Here is a 24193-nt window from a genome sequence, read left to right on the forward strand (position 1 = left end):
GGTCTGATGAGTCCAAATTTGAGAATTTTGGTTCCAACCGCCGTGTCTTGTGAGACGCAGAGTAGGTGAACGGATGACCCAGAAGCATGGAGGTGGTGGTGTGATGGTGCTTTGCTGGTGACACTGTCAGTGATTTATTTAGAATTCAAGGCACACTTAACCAGCATGGCTACCACAGCATTGTGCAGCTATACACCATCTCATCTGGTTAGCGCTTAGTGGGAAAATCATTTGTTTTTCAACAGGACAATGACCCAAAACACTCCTCCAGGCTGTGAAAGAGCTATTTGACCAAGAAGGAGAGTGATGGAATGCTGCGTCAGATGACCTGGTCTCCACAATCCCCCGACCTCAACCAAATTGAAACGGTTTCGGATGAGCTGGACTGCAGAGAGAAGGAAAAGCAGCCAACAGCATAGCAACAACTACTTCAAAACTGTTGGAAAAGCATTCCAGGTGAAGATGGTAGAGAGAATGCCAAGAGTGGGCAAAGCTGCCATCAAGGCGAAGGGAATTTGAAGAATCTCAAATATATTTTTATTTGTTTAACACTTTTTTGGTTACTACGTGTTATTTCATAGTTTTGATGTCTTCACTATTATTCTACAATGTAGAAAAAAGTAAAAAGAAATCAACTGAACGAGTAGGTGTGTCCAAACTTGACTGGTACTAACATATGTGGAAAAAGTACCCAATTGTCATACTTAAGTAAAAGACACCTTAATAGAAAATGGCACAAGTAAAAGTCACCCAGGAAAATACTACTTGAGTAAAAGTAAAAAATTATTTGTTTTGAAATATTTCAGTAACAAAAGCAAAAATATTTTTTTGCATCACAAACGGTCCTTTTGTTCGATTAATTCCGTCGATATATATCCAAAATGTTTACGGATAGACAAGGGTACACAGACATAATTTACAAACGAAGCATGTGCTTAGTGAGTCTGCCAGATCAGAGGCAGTAGTGATGACCAGGGATGTTCTCTTGATAAGAGCGTGAATTGGACAATTTCCATGTCCTGCTAAGCATTCAAAATGTAAAGAGTACTTTTGGGTGTCGGGGAAAATGTGTGGAGTAAAAAGTACATTATTTTCTTTAGGAATGTAGTGAAGTAAAAGTTGGCAAATATAAATAGTAAAGTACAGATACTTTAAAGTACTAAAGTAGTTTGAGATATTTTTACTTAAGAACTTTACCACTGTAACATAAACTATTAAGTTAACTAAGCTCCGCCAAATAAATTCTTCCCAGCTTGATTTTGCTAACTTGCTAATGTCATTAAAGTGGCTAACACTAGCTAGCAAGATCAAGCTTCTTGGTAACAGCAGCAGAGACAAGATTTCTGCTGCCTAATATTTGTTTTGTGCATGCTGCAAACTGCGTTTTGAGATACTTGCACAACTTTATGAGCTGGGTTGTCCGTCCTAGTCCTAGTAGTAAATTAGCATTTACCTAGCCTTCACTATGAGAAGTCCTTGGTACTTGTTCGCATTTCAGGAGGGATGTTTTGGGGGATTTTATTACATTTGAAAAAACAAATAGCGCCCCGTGTTTACACTACCGGTCATACCGTATATATTCCGGGATGGCACAGGCACAGTATTAAGGTATGGAAATCTAGATACCTCCCAACCATAGTAAATACCTATTTGTCCAATAATGCTGGGGGAAAAAAAGAGGGCAGTCTTTGTCACTGTGCAATTTGTGGATACCAGGATGTGGCTTTTTTACACAGCTTCAGAGAATCCATTAACGATGGCCTAAGACAACCACTATTGTTGATCTCAGATGTTGTCATCTCCTAACCCTACTGCTGCTTTCTCCTTTCTCTCTCACACAAGTTTTACTGTACTTGTAAGGACCAATTGATTCCCATTCAAAAGCCTATTGTCCCTAACCTTAATTCTAACTCAAAAAGCTAAGCCTAAAATATCCATTTACCTTATGATGACCGGCAAAAAGTACTCACCTGTTAGCATTTTCCTTGCTTTATTATTTGTGAGGACTTCTAGTGCTCAGAAGTATAGTAAAACAGTGAGACAGGTTTTTAGTCAAATGAAATTGGCACAGGCTCCAGGAGAATATTAATTTGTTTACCTATTCATTGATGGAAATACCAGTCGATAGAAATACATGACTAGTCAGGTTTATTGGTCTATAGGTTCACTTGCATAATTTAGTGGAAATTTAATTGGCCCATGTACAGTATATTAGTTATTTACCACACATGTACAGCATACAGGTAGAGCCCTGAAATAGAAATTCTGTCAGACAGCGCAAGAGCGGCTGCAGCATCTTGTGATGCTTTTAAGACAACTGGGAACGCTGAAAAATTCGATGTCAAATCATGACGTCAGCGATCTTCAGGTCTGAAAGTCGGAGCTCTAGATAAAAGGCCTGAGTTCGAGTTGGAATTCCGAGTTAGATGACCGTTCAAAACGATTTCTCCCGGTCGGAGCTTGTTCCCTCCCCCCAGTTAACTTGAACATGGCATCAAACGGCAATGGAAGGAAGGGTTCGTCAGCATGTCACACCACTGTGCAATGAGCTGGAGGCAGTTTGGATTTTGAAAACATATACTTAACTGTTTGAAACCTTTATGTTTAATACGAGGTATGTCTTAACATGCTTCAAAGTAGCCTATCAGATCTCGTTCGAAATGTAATCTCCGTCACATGGAACCGGTAACATGTGCAGTGCACTTTTGACAATGGCATTTTCTTGCTAATTGCATTATGGAACGAACATTTGCCATAGCCGACAGTCTTGTGCACATTGCTGCGCTCATTAATAAATAGTTTCTCAGCATTTTAAGCTAAACGCCTGTTGCATCACTCTTAAATTTTTTTTTTTTAAAAAGGTAGCCTAGGCGTACTGGTTGTATGAATTTCAGATCTATCGTCCCACAACTGTCCCAGAGTCTGTTTGGAATAGGCTATTTCTTTCTCGACAAGATGACGAACAGAATAGGTAGCCTAAACTTTTCTACCATAGTAAATTGACATAGACTAGTGATTTATACGTTCGTTACTTATCTTCTTAGCTGAGGAAAAGTAAAATGTGGACAGTTATTCTATCATGTTCAAAGTGCACATCTGAATTCGGTAAGAAGGACCACACATCGTTGCATGTTAATATGAATTACCATTTTTGTCATTCTGAGCAATGTGGGTTGACGCACTAATCAGGTTTCGGACTCAATGCATATGGGGCCGTTAAATTTCTCAAATGTCCGGTAAATAAAAATGTTGCCAAATGAAAACCCTGACACGCACTCATCTAAAACATAGGTGCAGACGCGGTGGCTACATACAAGGTACAAGGATCAAACCCTTTTTCAGAGGAATGCTTCATTCCCCGGTGCTCCCTGGCACTCGCTGCCTATCCCGAGGCTTTTGGTCCAGGCACTCCGGGCAGAATGACTCACTGTGGAGAGCAGCAGACTGCCTTAGCTTCCCCACAGAGACAGCCTTCACCATGGTACTATTCAGAATAGCCATGAGGCTTAGATCAGAGCTCATTCTCAGGGATAAGAAATACAGCCAGGGGAAGAGAGGTTTTTATCTTGGGAGGCTGAGGTTTCACGTTTAGCAGAGGAGCTGGAGATGAGAACATGGGCAGGGCTCTACACTGACTTAAAAAAATAAAATGTTTTTTTTTTTAAGTACAAGGAGCACATGTGCACCGAAGTTGAAGAATATTGGCACACAAAGAAAGTTAGGCGCACAATTCAAAATATTTAAGGTACTCAAGTTGATGGAAGTCTCTAGATACAATGGCAGGGAATGGTAAGTGATGCTGTGTGTCCCAAAAAGCAATTTAGCAATGCTGTGAAAACAATGTGCGACTAGACAAAGAAAACAGTCTCCAATATAACAATGTGTCCGACTCCATACCCCAATCCCCATATCCCCCCCATAATAACTAGGGTTGCCAACTTTCTCACTAACAAATAAGGGACAAAAGGTGGCGTGCCAGTGCACGGTGCCACGGCGGTGTGGGTATGGTGTTGTGTGAATAAATACAGTGTATATCATATGCTTAGTCAATTGGAAAGGCAAAACATTTTTATATTCCATTTAGTCTATAGCTGTACTAAAACTGTATCATTATGTAAACTTATGTGAATAATCCTCAAAATAAATTATCAAAGAAATCACAATTTGGACCTTTACCGCGCGAGAGAGAAAAAAAAAAAATCTAAGTGCAAAAGAGGATAAAAGGGGCACGAGTCTACTTTTTCCATGGATATTTTTTGCTGGTCTTGACTGATTCAAGCAGTCCTTTGTCCTTTTGCATAGCCAGAGAGAAGTCCTTACATGAGAAGTCACAGTTCACAGATATTTGACGTTCATTTTTGATCAGCTCTGTCACAGAGACTCTGTGCTGCATTCGTTTCTTGAGTCTGACCATTTAAATGGTCATCAGAGAGAAAGTCCTCTCCACAAAGGCATTTGAGCCTGGCACACTGAGGACAAATGAGAGGCCGATCAGTTTCACCATTACATGTTCTGGTGAGAAATCAAACCACTTGTCAATGTATGTAATGACAGTGTCATAGACCCTCAAAGTCCCGTTGCTGCTTGGACCTTTGTGCTGACAATTGTTTGTCCATCAGCTGCTTGGTCTGGTATCCAAAAAAGCTCTTCTGTTGTCGCTGAAGAATCTTAATTTTGAAATGTTGGACTTCCTCGTAAACATCTGTGACACAGAGCGTTGTTTCCTCCAGCTTTTTCAAGAGTTGGTCAAAAACACACCCCACGTTGTGGAAAAAGCACAGATAAATCTCAGCAGCTTCCTTTTTTTCTTCATACTCAAAAATACTCTTCAGTGCCACAGGACAAGTCTCCCCAAGGGACCTGAAGTACGAAGTAAGAGCTGGCCAGCCATGCAGGAGACGATCGACAGTTGGATGAAGAGAGCGCCATTGTGCGAAAAGATGTCGCAGAATTTAAATGTCAACAAAGGCAAAAAATGCAAGCAGTTCTTCTCTTCGGGAAGCAGATACTGCGAAGTAGCTGTAGAGCTTTAAAACAATTGTCTCAATATCCACTGACAGCTCATCTCAGGTGTGCTTGCAGGCATTATGAGCTATGTGAGCTGGGCAATTAGCTTTCAGAATGCGATTTTTGGCACTGCTCAATAACTGGTAAACGGAGAGGTGTTTTCCAAAGTTGACATTGGTATTATCTGCTGCATAGGCTGTGATGTATCTAATATCCAGTTAATGCTTTTCCAGACAGTTCATCAGAGCTTGATGAGTGCCATTTGCAGTTTCATCACTGTCTTCATGAAAAGTCAAGTAACTTGCACTGCACTCCATCACATACAGAGAAATATCTCACGCACACTGGAAATATTTTCCTATTTCTCTTGTTTGAGGCATCACTGGCAACTGAGAAATACACAGGCTCACCTTCGGTCGGGACAGATCATCCAAAATATCCAGCACAGTATTTGGTCGTAAAACATTCACTGGAATCATCTCAACTTTCTTTCTTCCCAACATTTGAGTCATGAAACAAGGCACCTTTGAGCTTAACAAGACAGTCGGTGCTGTTGTAGCTGCGTCCATGTTTAACTGTATGGTACACGAGGCTTCATTTGCCGCGATTGTCATTTTCCGAAGGAAAGTTGTCACGCTGAATGCACCGATATTGCTTGCACCTTTAACTAGCGTGGCCTTCTTGTGCATTTCTGTGGATGCATGCTGAGTTAAGTCATTCTCCTATCAATGGCCAATTGAGAATTCCCGATGGCATAAAGTACAGAAAGCTTTTGCCGAGCCACCACGTCTTTTTTTGCATCCCATTGTTTGCTGTGATTGGATGAATATACGGGACAAGGGAGGTCCCGTATGGGACAAACCAATTTAGCCCAATATCAGGGACAGCCCAGCTAATACGGGACATTTGGCAACCCTAATAATAACTGCCATGGCACCACAACTCAGTCTAAACAAAAGAGCTCTGCACATATTTTAGATGAGTGTTTAAATTATCTTTTTGTTTAATAAGTCATGAAGTGTTGGTTTCGATATGTTTGGTTGTTTTTATCCATAGAGCTGAAAAATTGATGGCAAGTCTGCTTGTTTGGTTTGGCTAGCTAGATCGCTAGCTGATGGCTAATGTTAGCATTTAAAAAGATGCACCGGCTCCTTGATCAATGACACCTGACTGCATTGTGGAAATGGCAAAGAGCTTGTAGTGAGGATGACTAATGCTACGGACTGATCTGTGCTACACATTAGTTGTGGAGGACTACTAAGTCCAGGCTACAGAGAGGTTGAGCTGAGGACGACATCAGGGCCAGCAAGGGAACTGCATCAATATCATCAAATCATCTATCTCCACTGGGTTCTCAAAAGCACCAGTCTCATTGTAAAGAAACTGTCCAAAGCTGGCTTCATCACCATCAATTTCATTGTTTTGTTAATCTACCCAATTGTCACGTCTAGTTTGATTTTTGTCTTTATCAGTAGGCCTATACTGCAATTCAGCTTTCAACTGTGAATGTGTAGCCTGTAAGATTAAATGAACACATGAAACAATAAAGCCTTCATATAACTGTCTCTCCTGCTTTCCGCCATCCTCCCACAGTTCTCTGTTCGGTCGTGTTCCATCCTTCCATCTGTGTGGGCCCTGATGACATCAGCCCGGATGGACAGTGGGTTTAGAGTTACTCATCTCCAGTCCTGGCCCAGGCATATGCTCTTTAAAATGAGGATTAGGGAGGAATGAGTAAGCCTTTGCTTTTTTACCTCCATTTTCCTCCTGACTATTTACAAGGTAGCGGAAAGAGAATTAACACCAGGGATTTAAGGAACAGCAGAGTGCTGGATTAGCTACCTAGTATTGACACTAGAACCAGAAAGCAACAGAGGGAGAGCGGGAAGTAGAGAGTGAAAGACGGTAGAGGATTTGCAAACGCATAGATGCTGTTTTGGGGGTTGACATGAATAATGTAATGCAATGAAACGCTTCCCCTGCACACAGGTGTCTCACCCACAGAAATTACTTCATCCATTGATCGCCTGCTCTGCTTAAAACCTCCCGCTCCACAGAATTAATTACGTCTGGTGGCTTGGAGGGTTTGATGGCTGATTCACAGCGTCTCCCCCTCTCATTACGCCAGGGTCTTCACAGTGCAGCCATCGTCGCTGGTTACTGATAGTGTTTACTTTGAGAATCAGTCATTTGCTTGAGAAAATCACGCCTGTGCTCTGCTCATTTGGAATTGTTTCCCCTCTTTAAGAGGAGTAGATGAATGCCAAGCAGGTGGAAGAAGTGTGTGCTAAATACCAAGAGGCGCACTGCAGAATAGATCATGTCCATTGTTCAAGGTTATCAAGTCCACTTCAGTGTCTCAAACAAGGTAAAGAGAACATAATGGGTTTATAAATCAGCAGCACAGAATTTAACAAAAACCCTCAACCGAAGTTGATAGCTAAAATGTCCCATCTCTGTAGTCAGTGAAAGCAGTCCCTCTCTGGTGAAACCCATTGGCATAGGCCTAAGAGGCAAGTTTGTGCATTTGTTTGCTCTGTATCAAAACTGCTCTCAGAGAGAAGGGCTCTCCTGGGAACAATAGCCTCATGGTATCGATCAAGTGATGCACACAAGTCTAGCTTTACTTCACCTTTAAGTGGAGAGGTCTGACAGATAGTGAAAAAAATACATGCTGAGTACAATTGTTCCGTCTTCCTCCTCCACCTTCTTCTCCTCCTTTGTCTTGTGTTCATATAAGCCGCTGCTGGCCATAGACTTCCCATCCCAGACTTCCCATGACCCACTTGGCATGCCTGAAGCGAGCGGTGGTGTAACGGACGACAGCACTCCAAGCTCGGCATTCAGGGGGTGTGTAATGACATACTTTCCCTGGCTGCTCAGCCATTGTTCCAGCTGGTCACCTGAGCCCCTGGCTGTATGGCCTCATCACACCATCATGACCTATATCCCTGTGTGACTAATGCCTCTTAACAGCGTTCCTCAGCGCTACAATCCTGGGGACCAACAGGGCTGTACAATTACTCTAGCCCAGAAGTAGTAACACTCATGATTCAATTATCAATCATCAAGCTTGAGGCTAGATGAATATGGTGTGGGCTGCTACAAAATGGTGCCCTACACAGCAAGACCAGTCAACTGAAAAACAAAATGGGAAATTGTGGGTTTTAGATAAGGTGCTGAATCACAAACCTCTGCTGGAGCCCCAATTTAATTTACTCATCAGCATGTACTAATTACCACACCAGTTGCCAACAAACGCTGGGGTCAATTCCACTTCAATCTCTAAGGTCCTGAATTGAAGGCCATAGAGATTGGATACGGTTTCTAATTCACTGGGCCTCTCAGTTTGAACTCATTTCCTGAATTGACAAGAGTAGATTGCAGCTCCGGTCAGTTGGCTGGCAAGTGATGCCACTCGGCTTAAGTGCTGTCCCTGCCAGCCATTGTGTTTTAGAGAGCATTGTGTTACAGTCAGACACACAAACAAGTCTCTCTTTCAAAGAAGCTCGTCATCACCATTAGTGAGCGGGAGCAGCTTGGAGCAGACAAACAGAGGCAAAGTGAGACACTCCAACAGGCGATGACGAGTCAAACACACTGCTCTGCTCAGGCAGGTGCTGGCACCATGGCTGGCTGACACTGTCGTCCCTGAGTAATGTGCAGGGTCCTGGGAGAGCCTTCTCTATTGGTCTCTCCCCTCCCTTAGGGGGTCTGGGCTGATCAGCGCTTTGTGACAGAGCACTAAGTCCATGATGAATCCAGCTTCGGACTGTTTTAGTCATGGGCCCTGCAGTTCACTTACAGCGGAGTCTGACTGCTGCAGCATGGAAACTGTGTGTGTGTGTGTAGGTGTGTGTGTGTTACTGAATTGATTGGCTTTTCAGCAATGTGCTCTGTATTGATGGATTCTTGTGTTTCAGATGTCTTTCTCTAGAAATGTGTATAGCCATGTTTATCTTGATGGCCTTCTATTAGTCTAGTCATACACTGAGTGTACAAAACCTTAGGAACATTTGCTCTTTCCATGAGACTGGGTGAATACCAAAGCTATGATCCCTTGATGTCGCCGGCTAAATCTACTTCAGCCAGAGTAGATGAAGGGGAGGAGACTGGTTAAAGAAGGATTTTGAAGCCTTGAGACATGGATTGTGTATGTGTGCCATTCAGAGGGTGAATGGACAGGAAAATATATAAGTGCCTTTGAACGGGGTATGGTAGTAGGTGCCAGGCGCACCGGTTTGGGCCAAGAACTGCAATGCTGCTGGGTTTTTCCACACTCAACAGTTTCCAACAGTTATCAAAAATGGTCCACCACCCAAAGGACATCAAATTGTAGAGTCCACACCCTAACAAATTGAGGCTGGGGGTTGTAACTCAATATTATTAAGGTGTTCCTCATGTTTTGTACTCTATTTCAACCACATTTCTCTATGGTTGTCTTTCAAAAACCATGTAGCATAGATCTCCCAGTCACGTTAGTCTTGTGTCTCTGGGGTTTTGTTTGTGTTGCACCTTCTCAGACCAGTCTGCCCTTCTCTACCCCTCATCTTACACACACACACACACAAAACCGTTTACAGCTTGAGTACATTCTGGGATCGTCAGAAAGACAAAAACCATCTACAGCACATGCATGAAAATCCCAGATCTAGGGCCATTAAGTTGCCTAGCCATTTCATGGATGGCAGAAACTGGTAGGTGGGTGGGGGAGGAGAAGAGACACAGAGCTCATGTTTGGCTCCAGAGCCTGAGGAGCCCTGAGAGGAGATCCTCTTTATGGGTCATAAGTGAAAGCAGATGCCCAGCTGTTCCCACACATACTACATTATTCATGAACAGCCAGCAAAGCTGACCCGGGTAGTGTATTCACAGAGAGAAATCCCTGCGACATGAGTCTTTCACCATGGATTCAACCCAGTGAATGAGTTCCCCTAGCGCAACAAGCAGTAATGCCAGCTTTCCAACAGTCTAAAGCCTGTCGCATGCTTCTCAGATGAAACAGTGTACGATAAAAAAAACAGCATGTTAATAAAAGAGAATGAGAAAACCAAAGCCTCCCCATTGCTCTGCATGGTGTTCTTGGTTACACCGATTTCACGTGATTAACCCCCCCCCCCACCCCCACCCTGAAGCAGCAGCATATATTGGTAGTAGGCCTAATCATGTATGATGAGATGACAGTACCCATGGTGACCTGGAGGTGTTCAGCTATCTTCTGAGAGCCAGTGGATCAGGAACCCATTTTAGAAGTGCAGTCACACACATGCTTCCTTCTCAGTGTGAAGGGCTGCCTGTCACTGGTTTCACCAGATCTGCAATCCAATAAGTTTTGTTCCATAAGCTCCTCCGCACCGAGATGGGCGAGGTGTGTGCGCACGTGTATATGTGAGTGTATTATTAGTCACGGTTCAGTGCAATGCTCACACACACACACACAGAGCTGCAGATGAATCTAGGCATGCTGTTTGTGTCTGACATGGAGAGAATGAAGCACAGAACAGAGGTATGATTCCTAAGATCACACCAATTATGATAAATCAGCAGGCTGGGGAGTCAGGCTGAAAAATGACCCAGATTGTTAGCATTGTTAGGTATATGTAATTACATTTACCTGTGGCTCAGTGCAACCACAGCTCTGGTATCGGGTTTCCTCTGGCAGAGACTGATGCACCTACTACGGAAGACCAGCACACAGACTTTGCGAGTAGGCTATTTTTTTTATTCATGAATTGATCCCAAGGCTGGCTCTGGCATGATGACACTGGTTGGGCAAATTGTTACCGACTTGGCAGACAGAGATATTTAAGAAATATACAGTACCAGTCAAAAGTTTGGACAAATATTCATTAAAGGGTTTTTCTTCATTTTTACTATTTTCTACATTGTAGAATAATAGTGAAGATATCAAAACTATGAAAGTACAAATATGGAATCATATAGTAAGCAACAAAAAAAAATCCAACAAATCTAAATATATTTTATATTTGAGGTTCTTCAAAATAGCCACCCTTTGCATACTAGGAATTCTCCAAACCTGCTTCACCTGTAATACTTCTCCAACAGTCTTGAAGGAATACCAACATATGAAGAGCACTTGCTGGCTGCTTCTCCCTCACTCTGCGGTCCGACTAATCCCAAACTATCTCAATTGGGTTGAAGTCGTGATTGTGGAGGCCACGTCATCTGATGCAGCACTCCATCACTCTCCTTCTTGGTCAAATAGCCCTTACACAGCCACCGAGGTGTGTTGGGTCATTGTCCTGTTGAAAAGAAATGATAGTGGGACTAAGCGCAAAGCAGATGGGATGGCATAATCGCTGCAGAATGTTGTGGTAGCCGTGCTGGTTAAGTGTGCCTTGAATACTAAATAAATCACTGACAGTGTCACCAGAAAAGCACCCCCACACCTCCTCCAGGTTTTCGGGGGGCGACCACACATGCAGAGATTATCCATTCACCTACTCTGCGTCTCACAAAGACACGGCGGTTGGAAACAGAAATCTCAAATTTGGACTCATCAGACCAAAAGGACAGATTTCCACCGGTCCAATGTCCATTGCTTGTGTTTCTTGGCCCAAGCAAGTCTATTCTTATTGGTGTCCTTTAGTAGTGGTTTCTTTGCAGCAATTCGACCATGAATGCCTGATTAACGCAGTCTCCTCTGAACAGTTGATGTTGAGATGTGTCTGTTACGTGAACTCTGAAGCATTTATTTGTGCTGCAATTTCTCAGGCTGGTAACTAACATCCTCTGCAGCAGAGGTAACTCTGGGTCGTCCTTTCCTGTGAAGGTCCTCATGAGAGCCAGTTTCATCATAGCGCTTGATGGTTTTTGCAACTGCACTTGAATAAACTTTCAAAGTTCTTTACATTTTCCAGATTGACTGAGCTTCATGTGTTAAAAGAATGATGGAATGTCATTTATCTTGCTTATTTGAACTGTTCTTGCCATAATATAGACTTGGTATTTCACCAAATAGGGCGGTCTTCTGTGTACCACCCCTACCTTGTCATGACAACTGATTGGCTCAAACGCATTAAGGAAAGAAGTTCCACAAATTAAACTTTTAACAAGGCACACCTGTTAATTAAAATGCATTCCTGGTGACTACCTCATGAAGCTGGTTGAGACAATGCCAAGAGTGTGCAAAGCTGTCAAGGTAAAGGGTAGCTATTTAAAGAATCTCAAATACAGCGGGGCAAAAAAGTATTTAGTCAGCCACCAATTGTGCAAGTTCTCCCACTTAAAAGATGAGGCCTGTAATTTTCATCATAGGTACACTTCAACTATGACAGACAAAATGAGGGAAAAAAAATCCAAAATAATCTCATTGTAGGATTTTTAATGAATTTGCAAATTATGGTGGAAAGTAAGTATTTGGTCACCTACAAACAAGCAAGATTTCTGGCTCTCACAGACCTGTAACTTCTTTAAGAGGCTCCTCTGTCCTCCACTCATTACCTGTATTAATGGCACCTGTATAAAAGACAACTGTCCACAACCTCAAACAGTCACACTCCAAACTCCACTATGGCCAAGACCAAAGAGCTGTCAAAGGACCCCAGAAACAAAATTGTAGACCTGCACCAGGCTGGGAAGACTGAATCTGCAATAGGTAAGCAGCTTGGTTTGAAGAAATCAACTGTGGGAGCAATTATTAGGAAATGGAAGACCTACAAGACCACTGATAATCTCCCTCGATCTGGGGCTCCACGCAAGATCTCACTCCGTGGGGTCAAAATGATCACAAGAACAGTGAGCAAAAATACCAGAACCACACGGGGGGACCTAGTGAATGACCTGCAGAGAGCTGGGACCAAAGTAACAAAGCCTACCATCAGTAACACACTACGCCGCCAGGGACTCAAATCCTGCAGTGCTAGACATGTCCCCCTGCTTAAGCCAGTACATGTCCCGTCTGATGTTTGCTAGAGAGCATTTGAATGATCCAGAAGATTGGGAGAATGTCATATGGTCAGATGAAACCAAAATAGAACTTTTTGGTAAAAACTCAACTCGTCGTGTTTGGAGGACAAAGAATGCTGAGTTGCATCCAAAGAACCCCATACCTACTGTGAAGCATGGGGGTGGAAACAATGCTTTGGGGCTGTTTTTCTGCAAAGGGACCAGGACGACGTGTAAAGGAAAGAATGAATGGGGCCATGTATTGTGAGATTTTGAGTGAAAAGCTTCTTCCATCAGCAAGGGTATTGAAGATGAAACGTGGCTGGGTCTTTCAGCATGACAATGATCCCAAACACACCGCCCGGGCAACGAAGGAATTGCTTCGTAAGAAGCATTTCAAGGTACTGGAGTGGCCTAGCCAGTCTCCAGATCTCAACCCCATAGAAAATCTTTGGAGGAAGTTGAAAGTCCGTGTTGCCCAGCAACAGCCCCAAAACATCACTACTCTAGAGGAGATCTGCATGGAGGAATGGGCCAAAATACCAGCAACAGTGTGTGAAAACCTTGTGAAGACTTACAGAAAACGTTTGACCTCTGTCATTGCCAACAAAGGGTATATAACAAAGAGAAACATTGAGAAACTTTTGTTATTGACCAAATACTTATTTTCCACCATAATTTGCAAATAAATTCATAAAAAGTCCTACAATGTGATTTTCTAGATTTTTTTTCTCATTTTGTCTGTCATAGTTGAAGTGTACCTATGATGGAAATTACAGGCCTCTCATCTTTTTAACTGGGAGAACTTGCACAATTGGTGGCTGACTAAATACTTTTTTGCCCCACTGTATATTTTTACTTGTTCAACACTTTTTTGTTTACTACATGATTCCATGTGTGTTATTCACTAGTTTTGATGTCTTCACTATTATCCTACAAGGTAGAAAATAGTAAAAATAAAAATAAATCCTGGAATGAGTAGGTGTGTTCAAACTTTTGACTGGTACTCTGTGTGTGTGCGTGTGTGTGAGATATGAGGTTGACCGAATATGATTTGTCAACGCCGATACCGAATATTGGAGGACCAAAATTAAGCCGATACCGATTAAAATCAGCCAATTTTTTTTTGTGTGTAATAATGACAATTACAACAATACTGAATGAACACTTTTAGTTTAACTTAATACATCAATAAAATCAATTCAGCCTCAAATAAATAATCAAACATGTTCAATTTGGTTTAAATAATGCAAAAACAAAGTGTTGGAGAAGAAAGTAAAAGTGCAATATGTGCCATGTAAAAAAGCTAACGTTTAAGTTCCTTGCTCAGGACATGAGAACATATGAAAGCTGGTGGTTCCTTTTAACATGAGTCGTCAATATTCCCAGGTAAGAAGTTTTAGGTTGTAGTTATTATAGGACTATTTCTCTCTATACCATTTGTATTTCATATACCTTTGACTATTGGACGTTCTTTTAGGCCCTTTGTATTGCCAGTGTAACAGTATAGCTTCCGTTCCTCTCCTCCCCCCTACTTGGGCTCGAACCAGGAACACATCGACAACAGCTACCCTAGAAGTATCGTTACCCATCGCTCCACAAAAGCCGCGGCCCTTGCAGAGCAAGGAGAACAACTACTTTAAGGTCTCAGAGCGAGTGACGTCACCGATTGAAACGCTATTAGCGCGCACCCCGCTCACTAGTTCGGGAGTGGATAGGCTTGAAGTCATAAACAGCTCAATGCTTGAAGCACAGCGAAGAGCTGATGGCAAACGCACAAAAGTGCTGTTTGAATGAATGCTTAAGAGCCTGCTGCTGCCTACCACCGCTCAGTCAGACTGCTCTATCAAATCATACATTTAATTATAACATAATAAACACACAGAAATACGAGCCTAGGTCTTTAATATGGTAAAATCCGGAAACCATCAAAACAAAACGTTTATTCTTTAAGTGAAATACGGAACCGTTCCATATTTTATCTAACGGGTGGCATCCATAAGTCTAAATATTCCTGTTCCATTGCACAACCTTCAATGTTATGTCATCATTACGTAAAATTCTGGCAAATTAATATCCTGACTTTGCGTGCAATCAACACAAGAGAAGTGACACAATTTCTCCAGTTTAATATTGCCTGCTAACCTGGATCTCTTAACTAAATATGCAGGATTAATAAAATATACTTGTGTATTGATTTTAAGAAAGGCATTGATGTTTATGGTTAGGTACATTTGTGCAACGATTATGCTTTTTTCGCAAATGCTCTTTTGTTAAATCATCCCCCGTTTGGCGAAGTTGGCTGTTTTTGTTAGGAATAAATAGTCTTCACACAGTTCGCAACGAGCCAGGCTCGTACCCAAACTGCTGCATATACCCTGACTCTGTTGCACAGAATGCAAGGGAAGTGACAGTTTCCCTAGTTAAAATAAATGTGTGAAAGCAGGCAATATGAACTAAATTTGCACGTTTAAAAATATATAGTTGTCTATTGATTTTAAGAAAGGCGTTGATGTTTATGGTTTGGTACACATTGGTGCAACGACAGTGCTATTTTCGTGAATGCGCTTGTTAAATGCGCTTGTTTAGATTAACTAACTTCTTAGTAATGACTCGGGACGTCGGGTTTGATACGAAAGCTTATTTTAGTAAGAATACTTGTTTACGTTACATTTAACAACAATTGTTTTGGTACAGAGCAATGCAGGTAAGATGCTGTTGGAAAGTCAGCCACAATCATCCGCACCTGCACATAATTGGCGCGTTATCACTCATTCCTCTCGCAAGGCATTCTGGGACTTGCAGTCAAAAAGCGTAATTCAACACAACCCAATACAATTACATATGCAAATAAATCTAAAGAAATATCTTTAGATACAGCTCAAAGAATAAACTTAAACATTAACTCTGTAACACATTAAAGTTACAACAGAAGTAGGCTATGATTCAATGATAAATTAACAGGCACCGGGTCGATTATATGCAACGCAGGACATGTGTGATTATGTTAAGATTTGTTTTTTTATAAGATGCGTTTAATGCTAGCTAGCACCTTACCTTGGCTTCTTGCTGCACTCACATAACAGGTAGTCAGTCTGTCACGCAGTCTCCTCGTGGAGTGCAATGTAATCGGCGATGATCGGTGTCCAAAAATGCAGATTACCGATTGTTATGAAAACTTGAACATCGGCCCTAATTTTAAAAAACATATATATATAAAAATAACACACACAATTAATTGTCCTCTTTCATGAACAACAGTGATGCCTATGAATACGTGTGTCCTTTCCCAAAATCTGTTTGGTGAACACTGGCTGAACCCGTCAGATAACTAGATGTGTTGATAGGATTCAAAACAAACTGACCGAAAACAGGTAACAAATATCTAAACAACTTCAGATCTGTCAGTAATTCCTAAAGGATTTCTCAACACCCTCAAGCTTAACGTTCAACTCAACCATAGGCATAAATAAATAAATAATGAACACAGCACACATAATTATAGTCATGTTTACGAGAGTATACTGAACTCACTTCAAGATGGAAGTTAAAAGCACGTGAGCCAAGGATTCAATCCTTTACAATTTAATGTCACTGCCAAGAATCACAACACCTTCGGAGACAACGGGCCGATCCAACAGAGGACAGTACAGGGAGAGTGCCAAACCAGACGTGGAGCTAAACATGCACTTAAAACCAACTTCCATATCTGAAACATATACAGGAACAAAAGAAAACCCATGGCACAAAGTAATAATAATAATAATAATAATCTGGACTCTAGTTATTCTCCTAGAACATATTTCCTGAGGGGATTTTTTAAATCCTCCTTGTACTCATTCAGGGCCCGTTTGAACACTGTCCTCACTAACACACGATGATGATGTTTTGCTAATGGCTGAGTCAGCTGTTTAAAAAAAAAAATGCAAAGCCGAATATATTTCCATAAGCTGTGAGCGACAAAAACACAGCCAAGAAAAAAAAAACTAAAACAAACTAATGAATGGTTCTGGGAGGTTAAACGCAGAATGCTCGTTCAACATTCTTCATGTAGAACATGAACACTCACCATATCCCACCCCCTCAAACCCCACCTGTTAAGCCAATTTCAGTTGGCAGTGATGCCATTGTCTGAGGCTGCCACCAACACCATTACCTTCTTTCAATGAAAACTAAACCCATCTACAGTAAGCGACTGAAACATAAACCCTCTTTACTTCAGCAATACAGTAGTGACTACTGCAGTGTTGTTCACACTGCTATGTAGCCTACCACTTATTTCTGATCCCAGCCTCATCTCTTCCCAGGCATCAAACAGCAATAAATATTTTATTTTGGGCAGGCCACGTCAACGTAAGCTATGGCAAGTTCAATGACAAACAGAAAAATAAAAAACACGCCTCAGGTGGTGACAGAGGTCACTGCAGAGCGAGCAGTAGAGAAAAAAGCTTTTAACACTTACTGCTCTCTACATCTAAAGACTGCTTCACAAATGCCCACAATACACCTCTCGGGACAACTCCACTTTACCCACCTCTCACAGGCAAGCAAACGGCAGCCTACAGTAAACAGGGGCACTGATTTTTGTGATAAATTATTTACAGGTAAATCTAAACATTACAGTAGGTAAAAAATTAGGGGGAAAACGAGGGGCACGCTAGTTACTAAAATACTATAGTGCTAGTAGTGCCCTACTTTCATTCTTTGTGAAGCACTTGTCAACTCCAGCAGGTTCACCGCAGAAAGTGTGTGTGTTCATTCACCAGTTCAATGACTTGAACACTGTCAGTAGAGACAAATGTCAGTCAAATGGTGATTACAACCTCTTTTTGCAATGTTCTCCAATTTGCCAGGTTTGTCTCCCAATCAGGAACACATCAGCAGTACCTCAAGTTCAGTCTTACACAACCTGTACAAAGTAATTAACCAAAAGCTAGGTGTGAGAATCTAAAGCCTTGCAGGCCTTAATGCCCAAATAAGTTATTTTTCAAATCCGTTCTGGAATACTGGCTGTCCAAACAGCAAGTTACAAGTGGCCACATCAGATGTGTTGTGTTCAGACAGCAGTCATTTCATGACATGGCAATGCTAGTTGTCATAGTAAAGACGGATGTGTAAGCAGTGTAGGCTGATTAGTTAACTTCTGAGTGCACCACCAAAGTGACGGTGCATGCCATGGACATGTCCCAGTTGCTTTGAATGTTCAAAATCATAGTGTAAGAACTCTTAAAGCCTCAATAGGATGATGAAACTTTTAAAACAAGTCCTTTATGTCTAGCTACAGCAGTCAACTAGTTAGGTAGCCATTTAGCATTCCAGCACATTCACTCATCTTTTTGTAAACAATTAACAAGCTTCAAATCAAACTTTATTTGCCACATGCGCCAAATACATGTGCAGACCTTACAGTGAAATGCTTACTTACAAGCCCTTAACTATTATTGAACTGCACTGTTGATTACAAAGGTAAATGTGTACATGTAGGTAGGGGTGAAGTGACTATGCATAGATAATAAACAGCGAGTAGCAGCAGTGAAAAAAACAAATGGGTGACATTGTAAATAATCCAGTGGCCATTGGTTAATTGTTCAGCAGTCTTATGGCTTGGGGGTAGAAGCTGTAAAGGAGCCTTTTGGTTCTAGACTTGGCATTCTGGTACCGCTTTCCGTGCGGTAGAAGAGAAAAGTCTATAACTTGGGTGACTGGAGTCTGACAATTTTATGGGCTTTCCTCTGACACTGCCTATTATATAGGTCCTGGATGGCAGGAAGCTTGGCCCCAGTGATGTACTGGGCCAAACGAACTACCCTCTGTAGTGCCTTACGGTCAGATGCCGAGCAGTTGCCATACCAGGCTGTGATGCAACCAGTCAGGATGCTCCTGATGGTGCAGCTCTAGAACCTTTTGAGGATCTGGGGACCCATGCCAAATCTTTTCAGTCTCCTGGGGGGGAAAGGTGTTCTCATGCATTCTTCAAGACTGTCTTGGACCATGATACTTCGTTGGTGATGTGGACACCAAGGAACTTCAAACTCTCGACCCGCTCCACTACAGCCCCGTCAATGTTAATGGGGGCCTGTTCGGCCCACCTTTTCCTGTAGTCCATGATCAGCTCCTTTGTCTTGCTCACATTGAGGGAGAGGTTGCTGTCATGGCACCACACAGCCAGGTCTCTGACCTCCTCCCTATAGGCTGTCTCGTCGTTGTCTGTGATCAGGCCCACCACTGTTGTGTCGTCAGCAAACTTAATGATGGTGTTGGAGTCATGTTTGGCCACGCAGTCGTGGGTGAACAGGGAGTACAGGAGGGGCCTAAGCACAGCCCTGAGGGGCCCCAGTGTTGAGGATCAGCGTAGCAGACGCGTTGTTGCCTAACCTTACCACCGGGGGTGGCCCGTCAGGAAGTCCAGGATCCAGTTGCAGAGGGAGGTGTTTAATCCCAGGGTCCTTAGCGATGAGCTTTGTGGGCACTATGGTGTTGAACTCTGAGCTGCAGTCAATGAACAGCATTCTCACATAGGTGTTCCTTTTGTCCAGGTGGGAAAGGGTAGCGTACAGTAGAGTGCGACTGAGATTGCGTCATCTGTGGATCTGTTGGGGCGGTATGCGAATTGGAGAGGGTCTAGGGTATCCGGGAGGATGCTGTTGAGAGCCATGACCAGCCTTTCAAAGCACTTCATGGCTACCAACGTGAGTGCTACGGGGCAGTAGTCATTTAGGCAGCTACCACATGTTCTTGTCAAATTCAGAGTAGCTAGCAAGCAATGAGATATGCCAAATAATCTAAAAACTACTTGGTCAAATAAATCTAATTTGACCTTTCAGACAAGTCGCATGGACAGTAATCAAATTTGTATCGGATTTCAAACCACCTTCATAGATGGTTTGAAATGTGCATTGAAACTTCCGATTCCATGTGCTTTTTGACTGTTCAGACGGCATGATAAATAACATATTCGAATACGCAAAAAAATATGATTGGAGTCGCTGTAAACTGCCTGTGCGAACAAGGTTGAGAGTAACCCAGATGCATAAAGGCTACAGGAGTTCTTATTGTGTTGGTTTCAGTGGCCATCCCTCACCCCTAGGTATGAAATGCAGAAGACACATTTCAGTTGAATACATTCAGTTATTCAACTCACTAGGTATCTCCCTTTCCTGTCCCACCTGGCTTTTTAGAGTCATGTGACTGTACTCTGGTAGCTCTTGAATAAGATCTGTGGACAAAAAATTTGCTGGAGATACAGACCAGACAGACAGTGTTATTTTATGTAAATGCTACCGATGTCCCAATAAGCGGTTGAGTTCTACATAGATGATTTCTCTGCTCCTCTTTCTTCAAAGCCGTCATAGGGCGGCGCACAATTGGCCCAGCATCGTCCAGGTTTGGCCATCATTGCAAATAAGAATTTGTTCTTAACTGATGTGCCTTGTTAAATAAAGGTTACATTTAAAAAATGTTTAAATAAAAGCAGTGTCTAATAAATGTAGCCTAGTTGGAGTTGCTTTAGAGATTGCACTTTTGTAATGCATTTTAATTCACACTGACATGTGTAAAGTTTAGGGAGCAACAGGTGAGCAGCCCTCAGCATCTCTTACCTGTGTCTGTGTTCATCATGGTCCCCCTGTCCATGTATGACCACCTGTCCACCAGGATGCTTAGCCCCCTTGGGCGCCTCGATGTGTGGAATCAGCACGTCCTCCAAGCCCAGGTCGAAGCGCTTGTGTTTTGAGTTGTCCGGGAGGAAGAAGAAAGCTCCAAAGCATAAAGTGATGAAGGCACTGAGGATGAGGAGCAGGATAAATTTCTCTGAGAGCCTCAGGGTGGCCCTGTGGTGTGGGAAAGAGGCGGCGCCGGGTGACAGGGTGGGTATCCTGCGGCCCGACAGTGGCAGTAGAGCTGGTGTGGTCATGTTGGATTGTGGAAATTAACTCAGGGTGGACAAATGTCACAGCTGTATTATCTGCTGCTGTATTATCTCATTGTGGCGGCAAGTACGTGTCCAGAAATCAAGTGTCGTGGTCCCTCAGTGAAGTGACTGGTCACCAGTAAATGTATGGGTTTTATTCTGAAATTGAAGGAGAGAGTAATGAGGAAATAGCAGGTAGCTAGCTACATTACTCCGATATTATCGTATGGTTGGATTAGCCTGAAAACTGCCTGTCTTACAGTCAGACAAATGGCATAAAAAAGGTCACACTCAAAATACACTGGAGGCTTTTAAAAGTCATTACATTTACGAAAGCATAAGCACATGCTTCTGACTAGGGTGAAATGTACTATATTTATGAAGTACACAATCTTAGTTTGTCCATAAGGACAAGTCATACAGAACGCACAGTGCATTGAAAGCACTTTCCAAGGAGTGTCGGCAAATAAATGTGTCAAACCGGTTTGAAAAGGGAAAGATATTTCTAGGTATGCAGGCTAGCAGATGTTACATAAAATTGCGCTACGTAGATAGCAGAAACACCTGCGTGAGCGCGTGATACCATCACACACTACGCCAACAATGCACATCACCACCACCATTCAGTGATACCTAGTGTACTAAACTCCACTTCTTCACCGTGGAGTTATCATATAACAAATGTAGTGCGAGACGACACATTTAAAAAAAAAAAAAAATGTTACTGTAATATACTTCCAAGTAACACTTAAGAATATTTAGTTAATCAGCTTGGAGAAACCAATCTTACCGTGCAAATCCTTTTGTCATTCTGATCCAGAATGGTTTGGTTGAGATCCGAACGCTAACGTTCTGAACTGGATAACAAAAAAACGAATCAAACCCAACGACACAAAACTATTAATACAGTTAAGCAATTGTTTAATACCTAACTAACTAAATGTTGTAAACTAATTGAGCAGGATACATAGCTTTCAAACAGTGAAAAATTAACATCGAGCGATTGTCGCATAATCGACAAGAATGAAGCCTTAATAGCTAAATTACCGAGAAATTCCCCCATTACCATTTCATAAACAAATGCGCAGGTAAAATGTTATGTTGCCGTTAAATTCAACACGTACTGCTAGCTAGTTGAATACTCCCAATATATTTTCTCAGCTTCCTCACACGGCCCTACGTCTGATGTCGGCGTCTACACAGAATACCAAGTTCATCCGCTGAATTGACAGGCTTGGCTAGCACAGCTAGATGGCTAGCTAGCTAAATTGCTAAAGGAGAAACTGACTACCATTAGCTGATTAAACAAATACATGTGCACCCGCAATAATTGTATTGTAATATTAGCAACTTTTTTCCGAATATGTTGAGGTTTAAAACGACTTGGCCAAAAGACTGCGCCTTTTTCTGTAAAGGCATCTACCTAGCTAGCTACTGTAAGCTAGCTACCGGAGGCGGTCCGTTACGATTGTTTCGCTGCTGCTGCTGCATCACCTCAATAATGCCTTTGAGGAAATCGGTGACAGAAAGGCATCCTAGTCCACAGTTTCCAAATAGCCGCTTTCAGAAATGTGCTCATGTCTTCAGCTAGCTAGTTATGATTGCCTTTAAGAGTTTTGCTTTCCACTTTGCTTCTTTCGTTGTGATTAACTAGCCCTGTCTATGTTCAGGCATGTTGATACTGCTGCAAAGACCGAAAACTCCTCCCCTCATTCTCCAGCCTGGTAAATTTAGGGAGCGTCTATCAATTTCGAAAGGCTATTTGCAACGTGTTTATCTGTGTAAATTAGCAGTGTTCTGGCTGCGTTTAGACAGGCAGCCCAATTCTGATATTTTTTCACTAATAGGTGTTTTGATAATCAGATCAGATGTGATTGGTCAAAAGAAAGCATTTCACAGGGATGCTGGCCAATGTTGACTTCAATGCTTCACAAAGTTGTGTCAAATTGGCTGGATGTCCTTTGGATGGTGGATCATTATTGAGACACACAGAAACTGTTGAGCGTGAAAAAAACAGCAGCGTTGCAGTTCTTGACACAAACCTGGAACTTACATATTTTGTGTTGACCATTCACTGCCTAAATGGCACAAACACACAATCCATGTTTTTATTTTATTTTTATTTCACCTTTATTTCACCAGGTAGGCAAGTTGAGAACAAGTTCTCATTTACAACTGCGACCTGGCCAAGATAAAGCAAAGCAGTGCGACACAAACAACAACACAGAGTTACACATGGAATTAACAAGCGTACAGTCAATAACACAATAGAAAAAAAATAAAGTCTATATACAGTGTGTGCAAATGGTGTGAGGAGGTAAGGCAATAAATAGGCCATAGTAGCTAAGTAATTACAATTTAGCAAATTAACACTGGAGTGATAGATGTCCAGATGATCATGTGCAAGTAGAAATACTGGTATGGAAAAGAGCAGAAAAGTCAGTAAAAACAATATGGAGATGAGGTAGGCAGATTGGATGGGCTATTTACAGATGGGCTATGTACAGCTGCAGCGATCGGTTAGCTGCTCAGATAGCTGATGTTAAAAGTTAGTGAGGGAAATATAAGTCTCCAGCTTAAGCGATTTTTGCAATTTGTTCCAGTCATTGGCAGCAGAGAACTGGAGGGAAAGGCGGCCAAAGTAGGCGTTGGCTTTGGGGATGACCAGTGAGATACACCTGCTGGAGTGTGTGCTACGGGTGGGTGTTGTTATCGTGACCAGTGAGCTGAGATAAGGCGGAGCTTTACCTAGCATAGACCTATAGATGACCTGGAGCCTGTGGGTCTGGCAATGAATATGTAGCGAGGGCCAGCCGACCAGAGCATACAAGTCGCAGTGGTGGGTAGTATATGGGGCTTTGGTGACAAAACGGACGGCACTGTGATAGACTGCATGCTGAGTAGCGTTGGAGGCTATTTTGTAAATGACATCGCCGAAGTCGAGGATCGGTAGGATAGTCAGTTTTACAAGGGTATGTTTGGCGGCGTGAGTGAAGGGGGCTTTGTTGCGAAATAGGAAGCTGATTCTAGATTTAATTTTGGATTGGAGATGTTTAATATGAGTCTGGAAGGATAGTTTACAGTCTAGCCAGTGGGGAGAACAAGTATTTGTTACACTGCCGATTTTCCTACATACAAAGCATGTAGAGGTCTGTAATTTTTATCATAGGTACACTTCAACTGTACCTATGATAGGTACAGGATTTTAATCCATGACGGCGTAGTGCGTTACTAATGTTACTAATCGTTTTCTTTGAGACTGTGGTCCCAGCTCTCTTCAGGTCATTGACCAGGTCCTGCCGTGTAGTTCTGGGCTGATCCCTCACCTTCCTCATGATCATTGATGCCCCACAAGGTGAGATCTTGCAT

General features: G+C 42.3%; 1 protein-coding gene across 2 annotated transcripts in view; it reads right to left on the minus strand.

Moving 5' to 3' along the window:
* The window catches only part of LOC139403093 (mannosyl-oligosaccharide 1,2-alpha-mannosidase IB), a 105523-nt gene extending 82994 nt beyond the window's left edge, over positions 1 to 22529 (minus strand). Inside the window, exons 1-3 of one of the 2 annotated variants that reach the window (XM_071146802.1) lie at positions 22319 to 22529; positions 21615 to 21681; positions 20514 to 20983 (exon numbers count right to left, since the gene is read on the minus strand). In XM_071146802.1, coding sequence (XP_071002903.1) covers positions 20514 to 20827 — 314 coding nt within the window. In that variant the 5' untranslated portion in view covers positions 20828 to 20983; positions 21615 to 21681; positions 22319 to 22529. Of the gene's footprint in view, positions 1 to 20513; positions 20984 to 21614; positions 21682 to 21948; positions 22260 to 22318 lie in introns of those variants that run through there. The other variant, XM_071146811.1, reaches the window with a different exon arrangement.
* Between the last annotated feature and the right edge of the window lie 1664 nt (positions 22530 to 24193).

The sequence above is a fragment of the Oncorhynchus clarkii genome, chromosome 3, assembly GCF_045791955.1.
Source record: "Oncorhynchus clarkii lewisi isolate Uvic-CL-2024 chromosome 3, UVic_Ocla_1.0, whole genome shotgun sequence".
Lineage (NCBI taxonomy): Eukaryota > Metazoa > Chordata > Actinopteri > Salmoniformes > Salmonidae > Oncorhynchus > Oncorhynchus clarkii.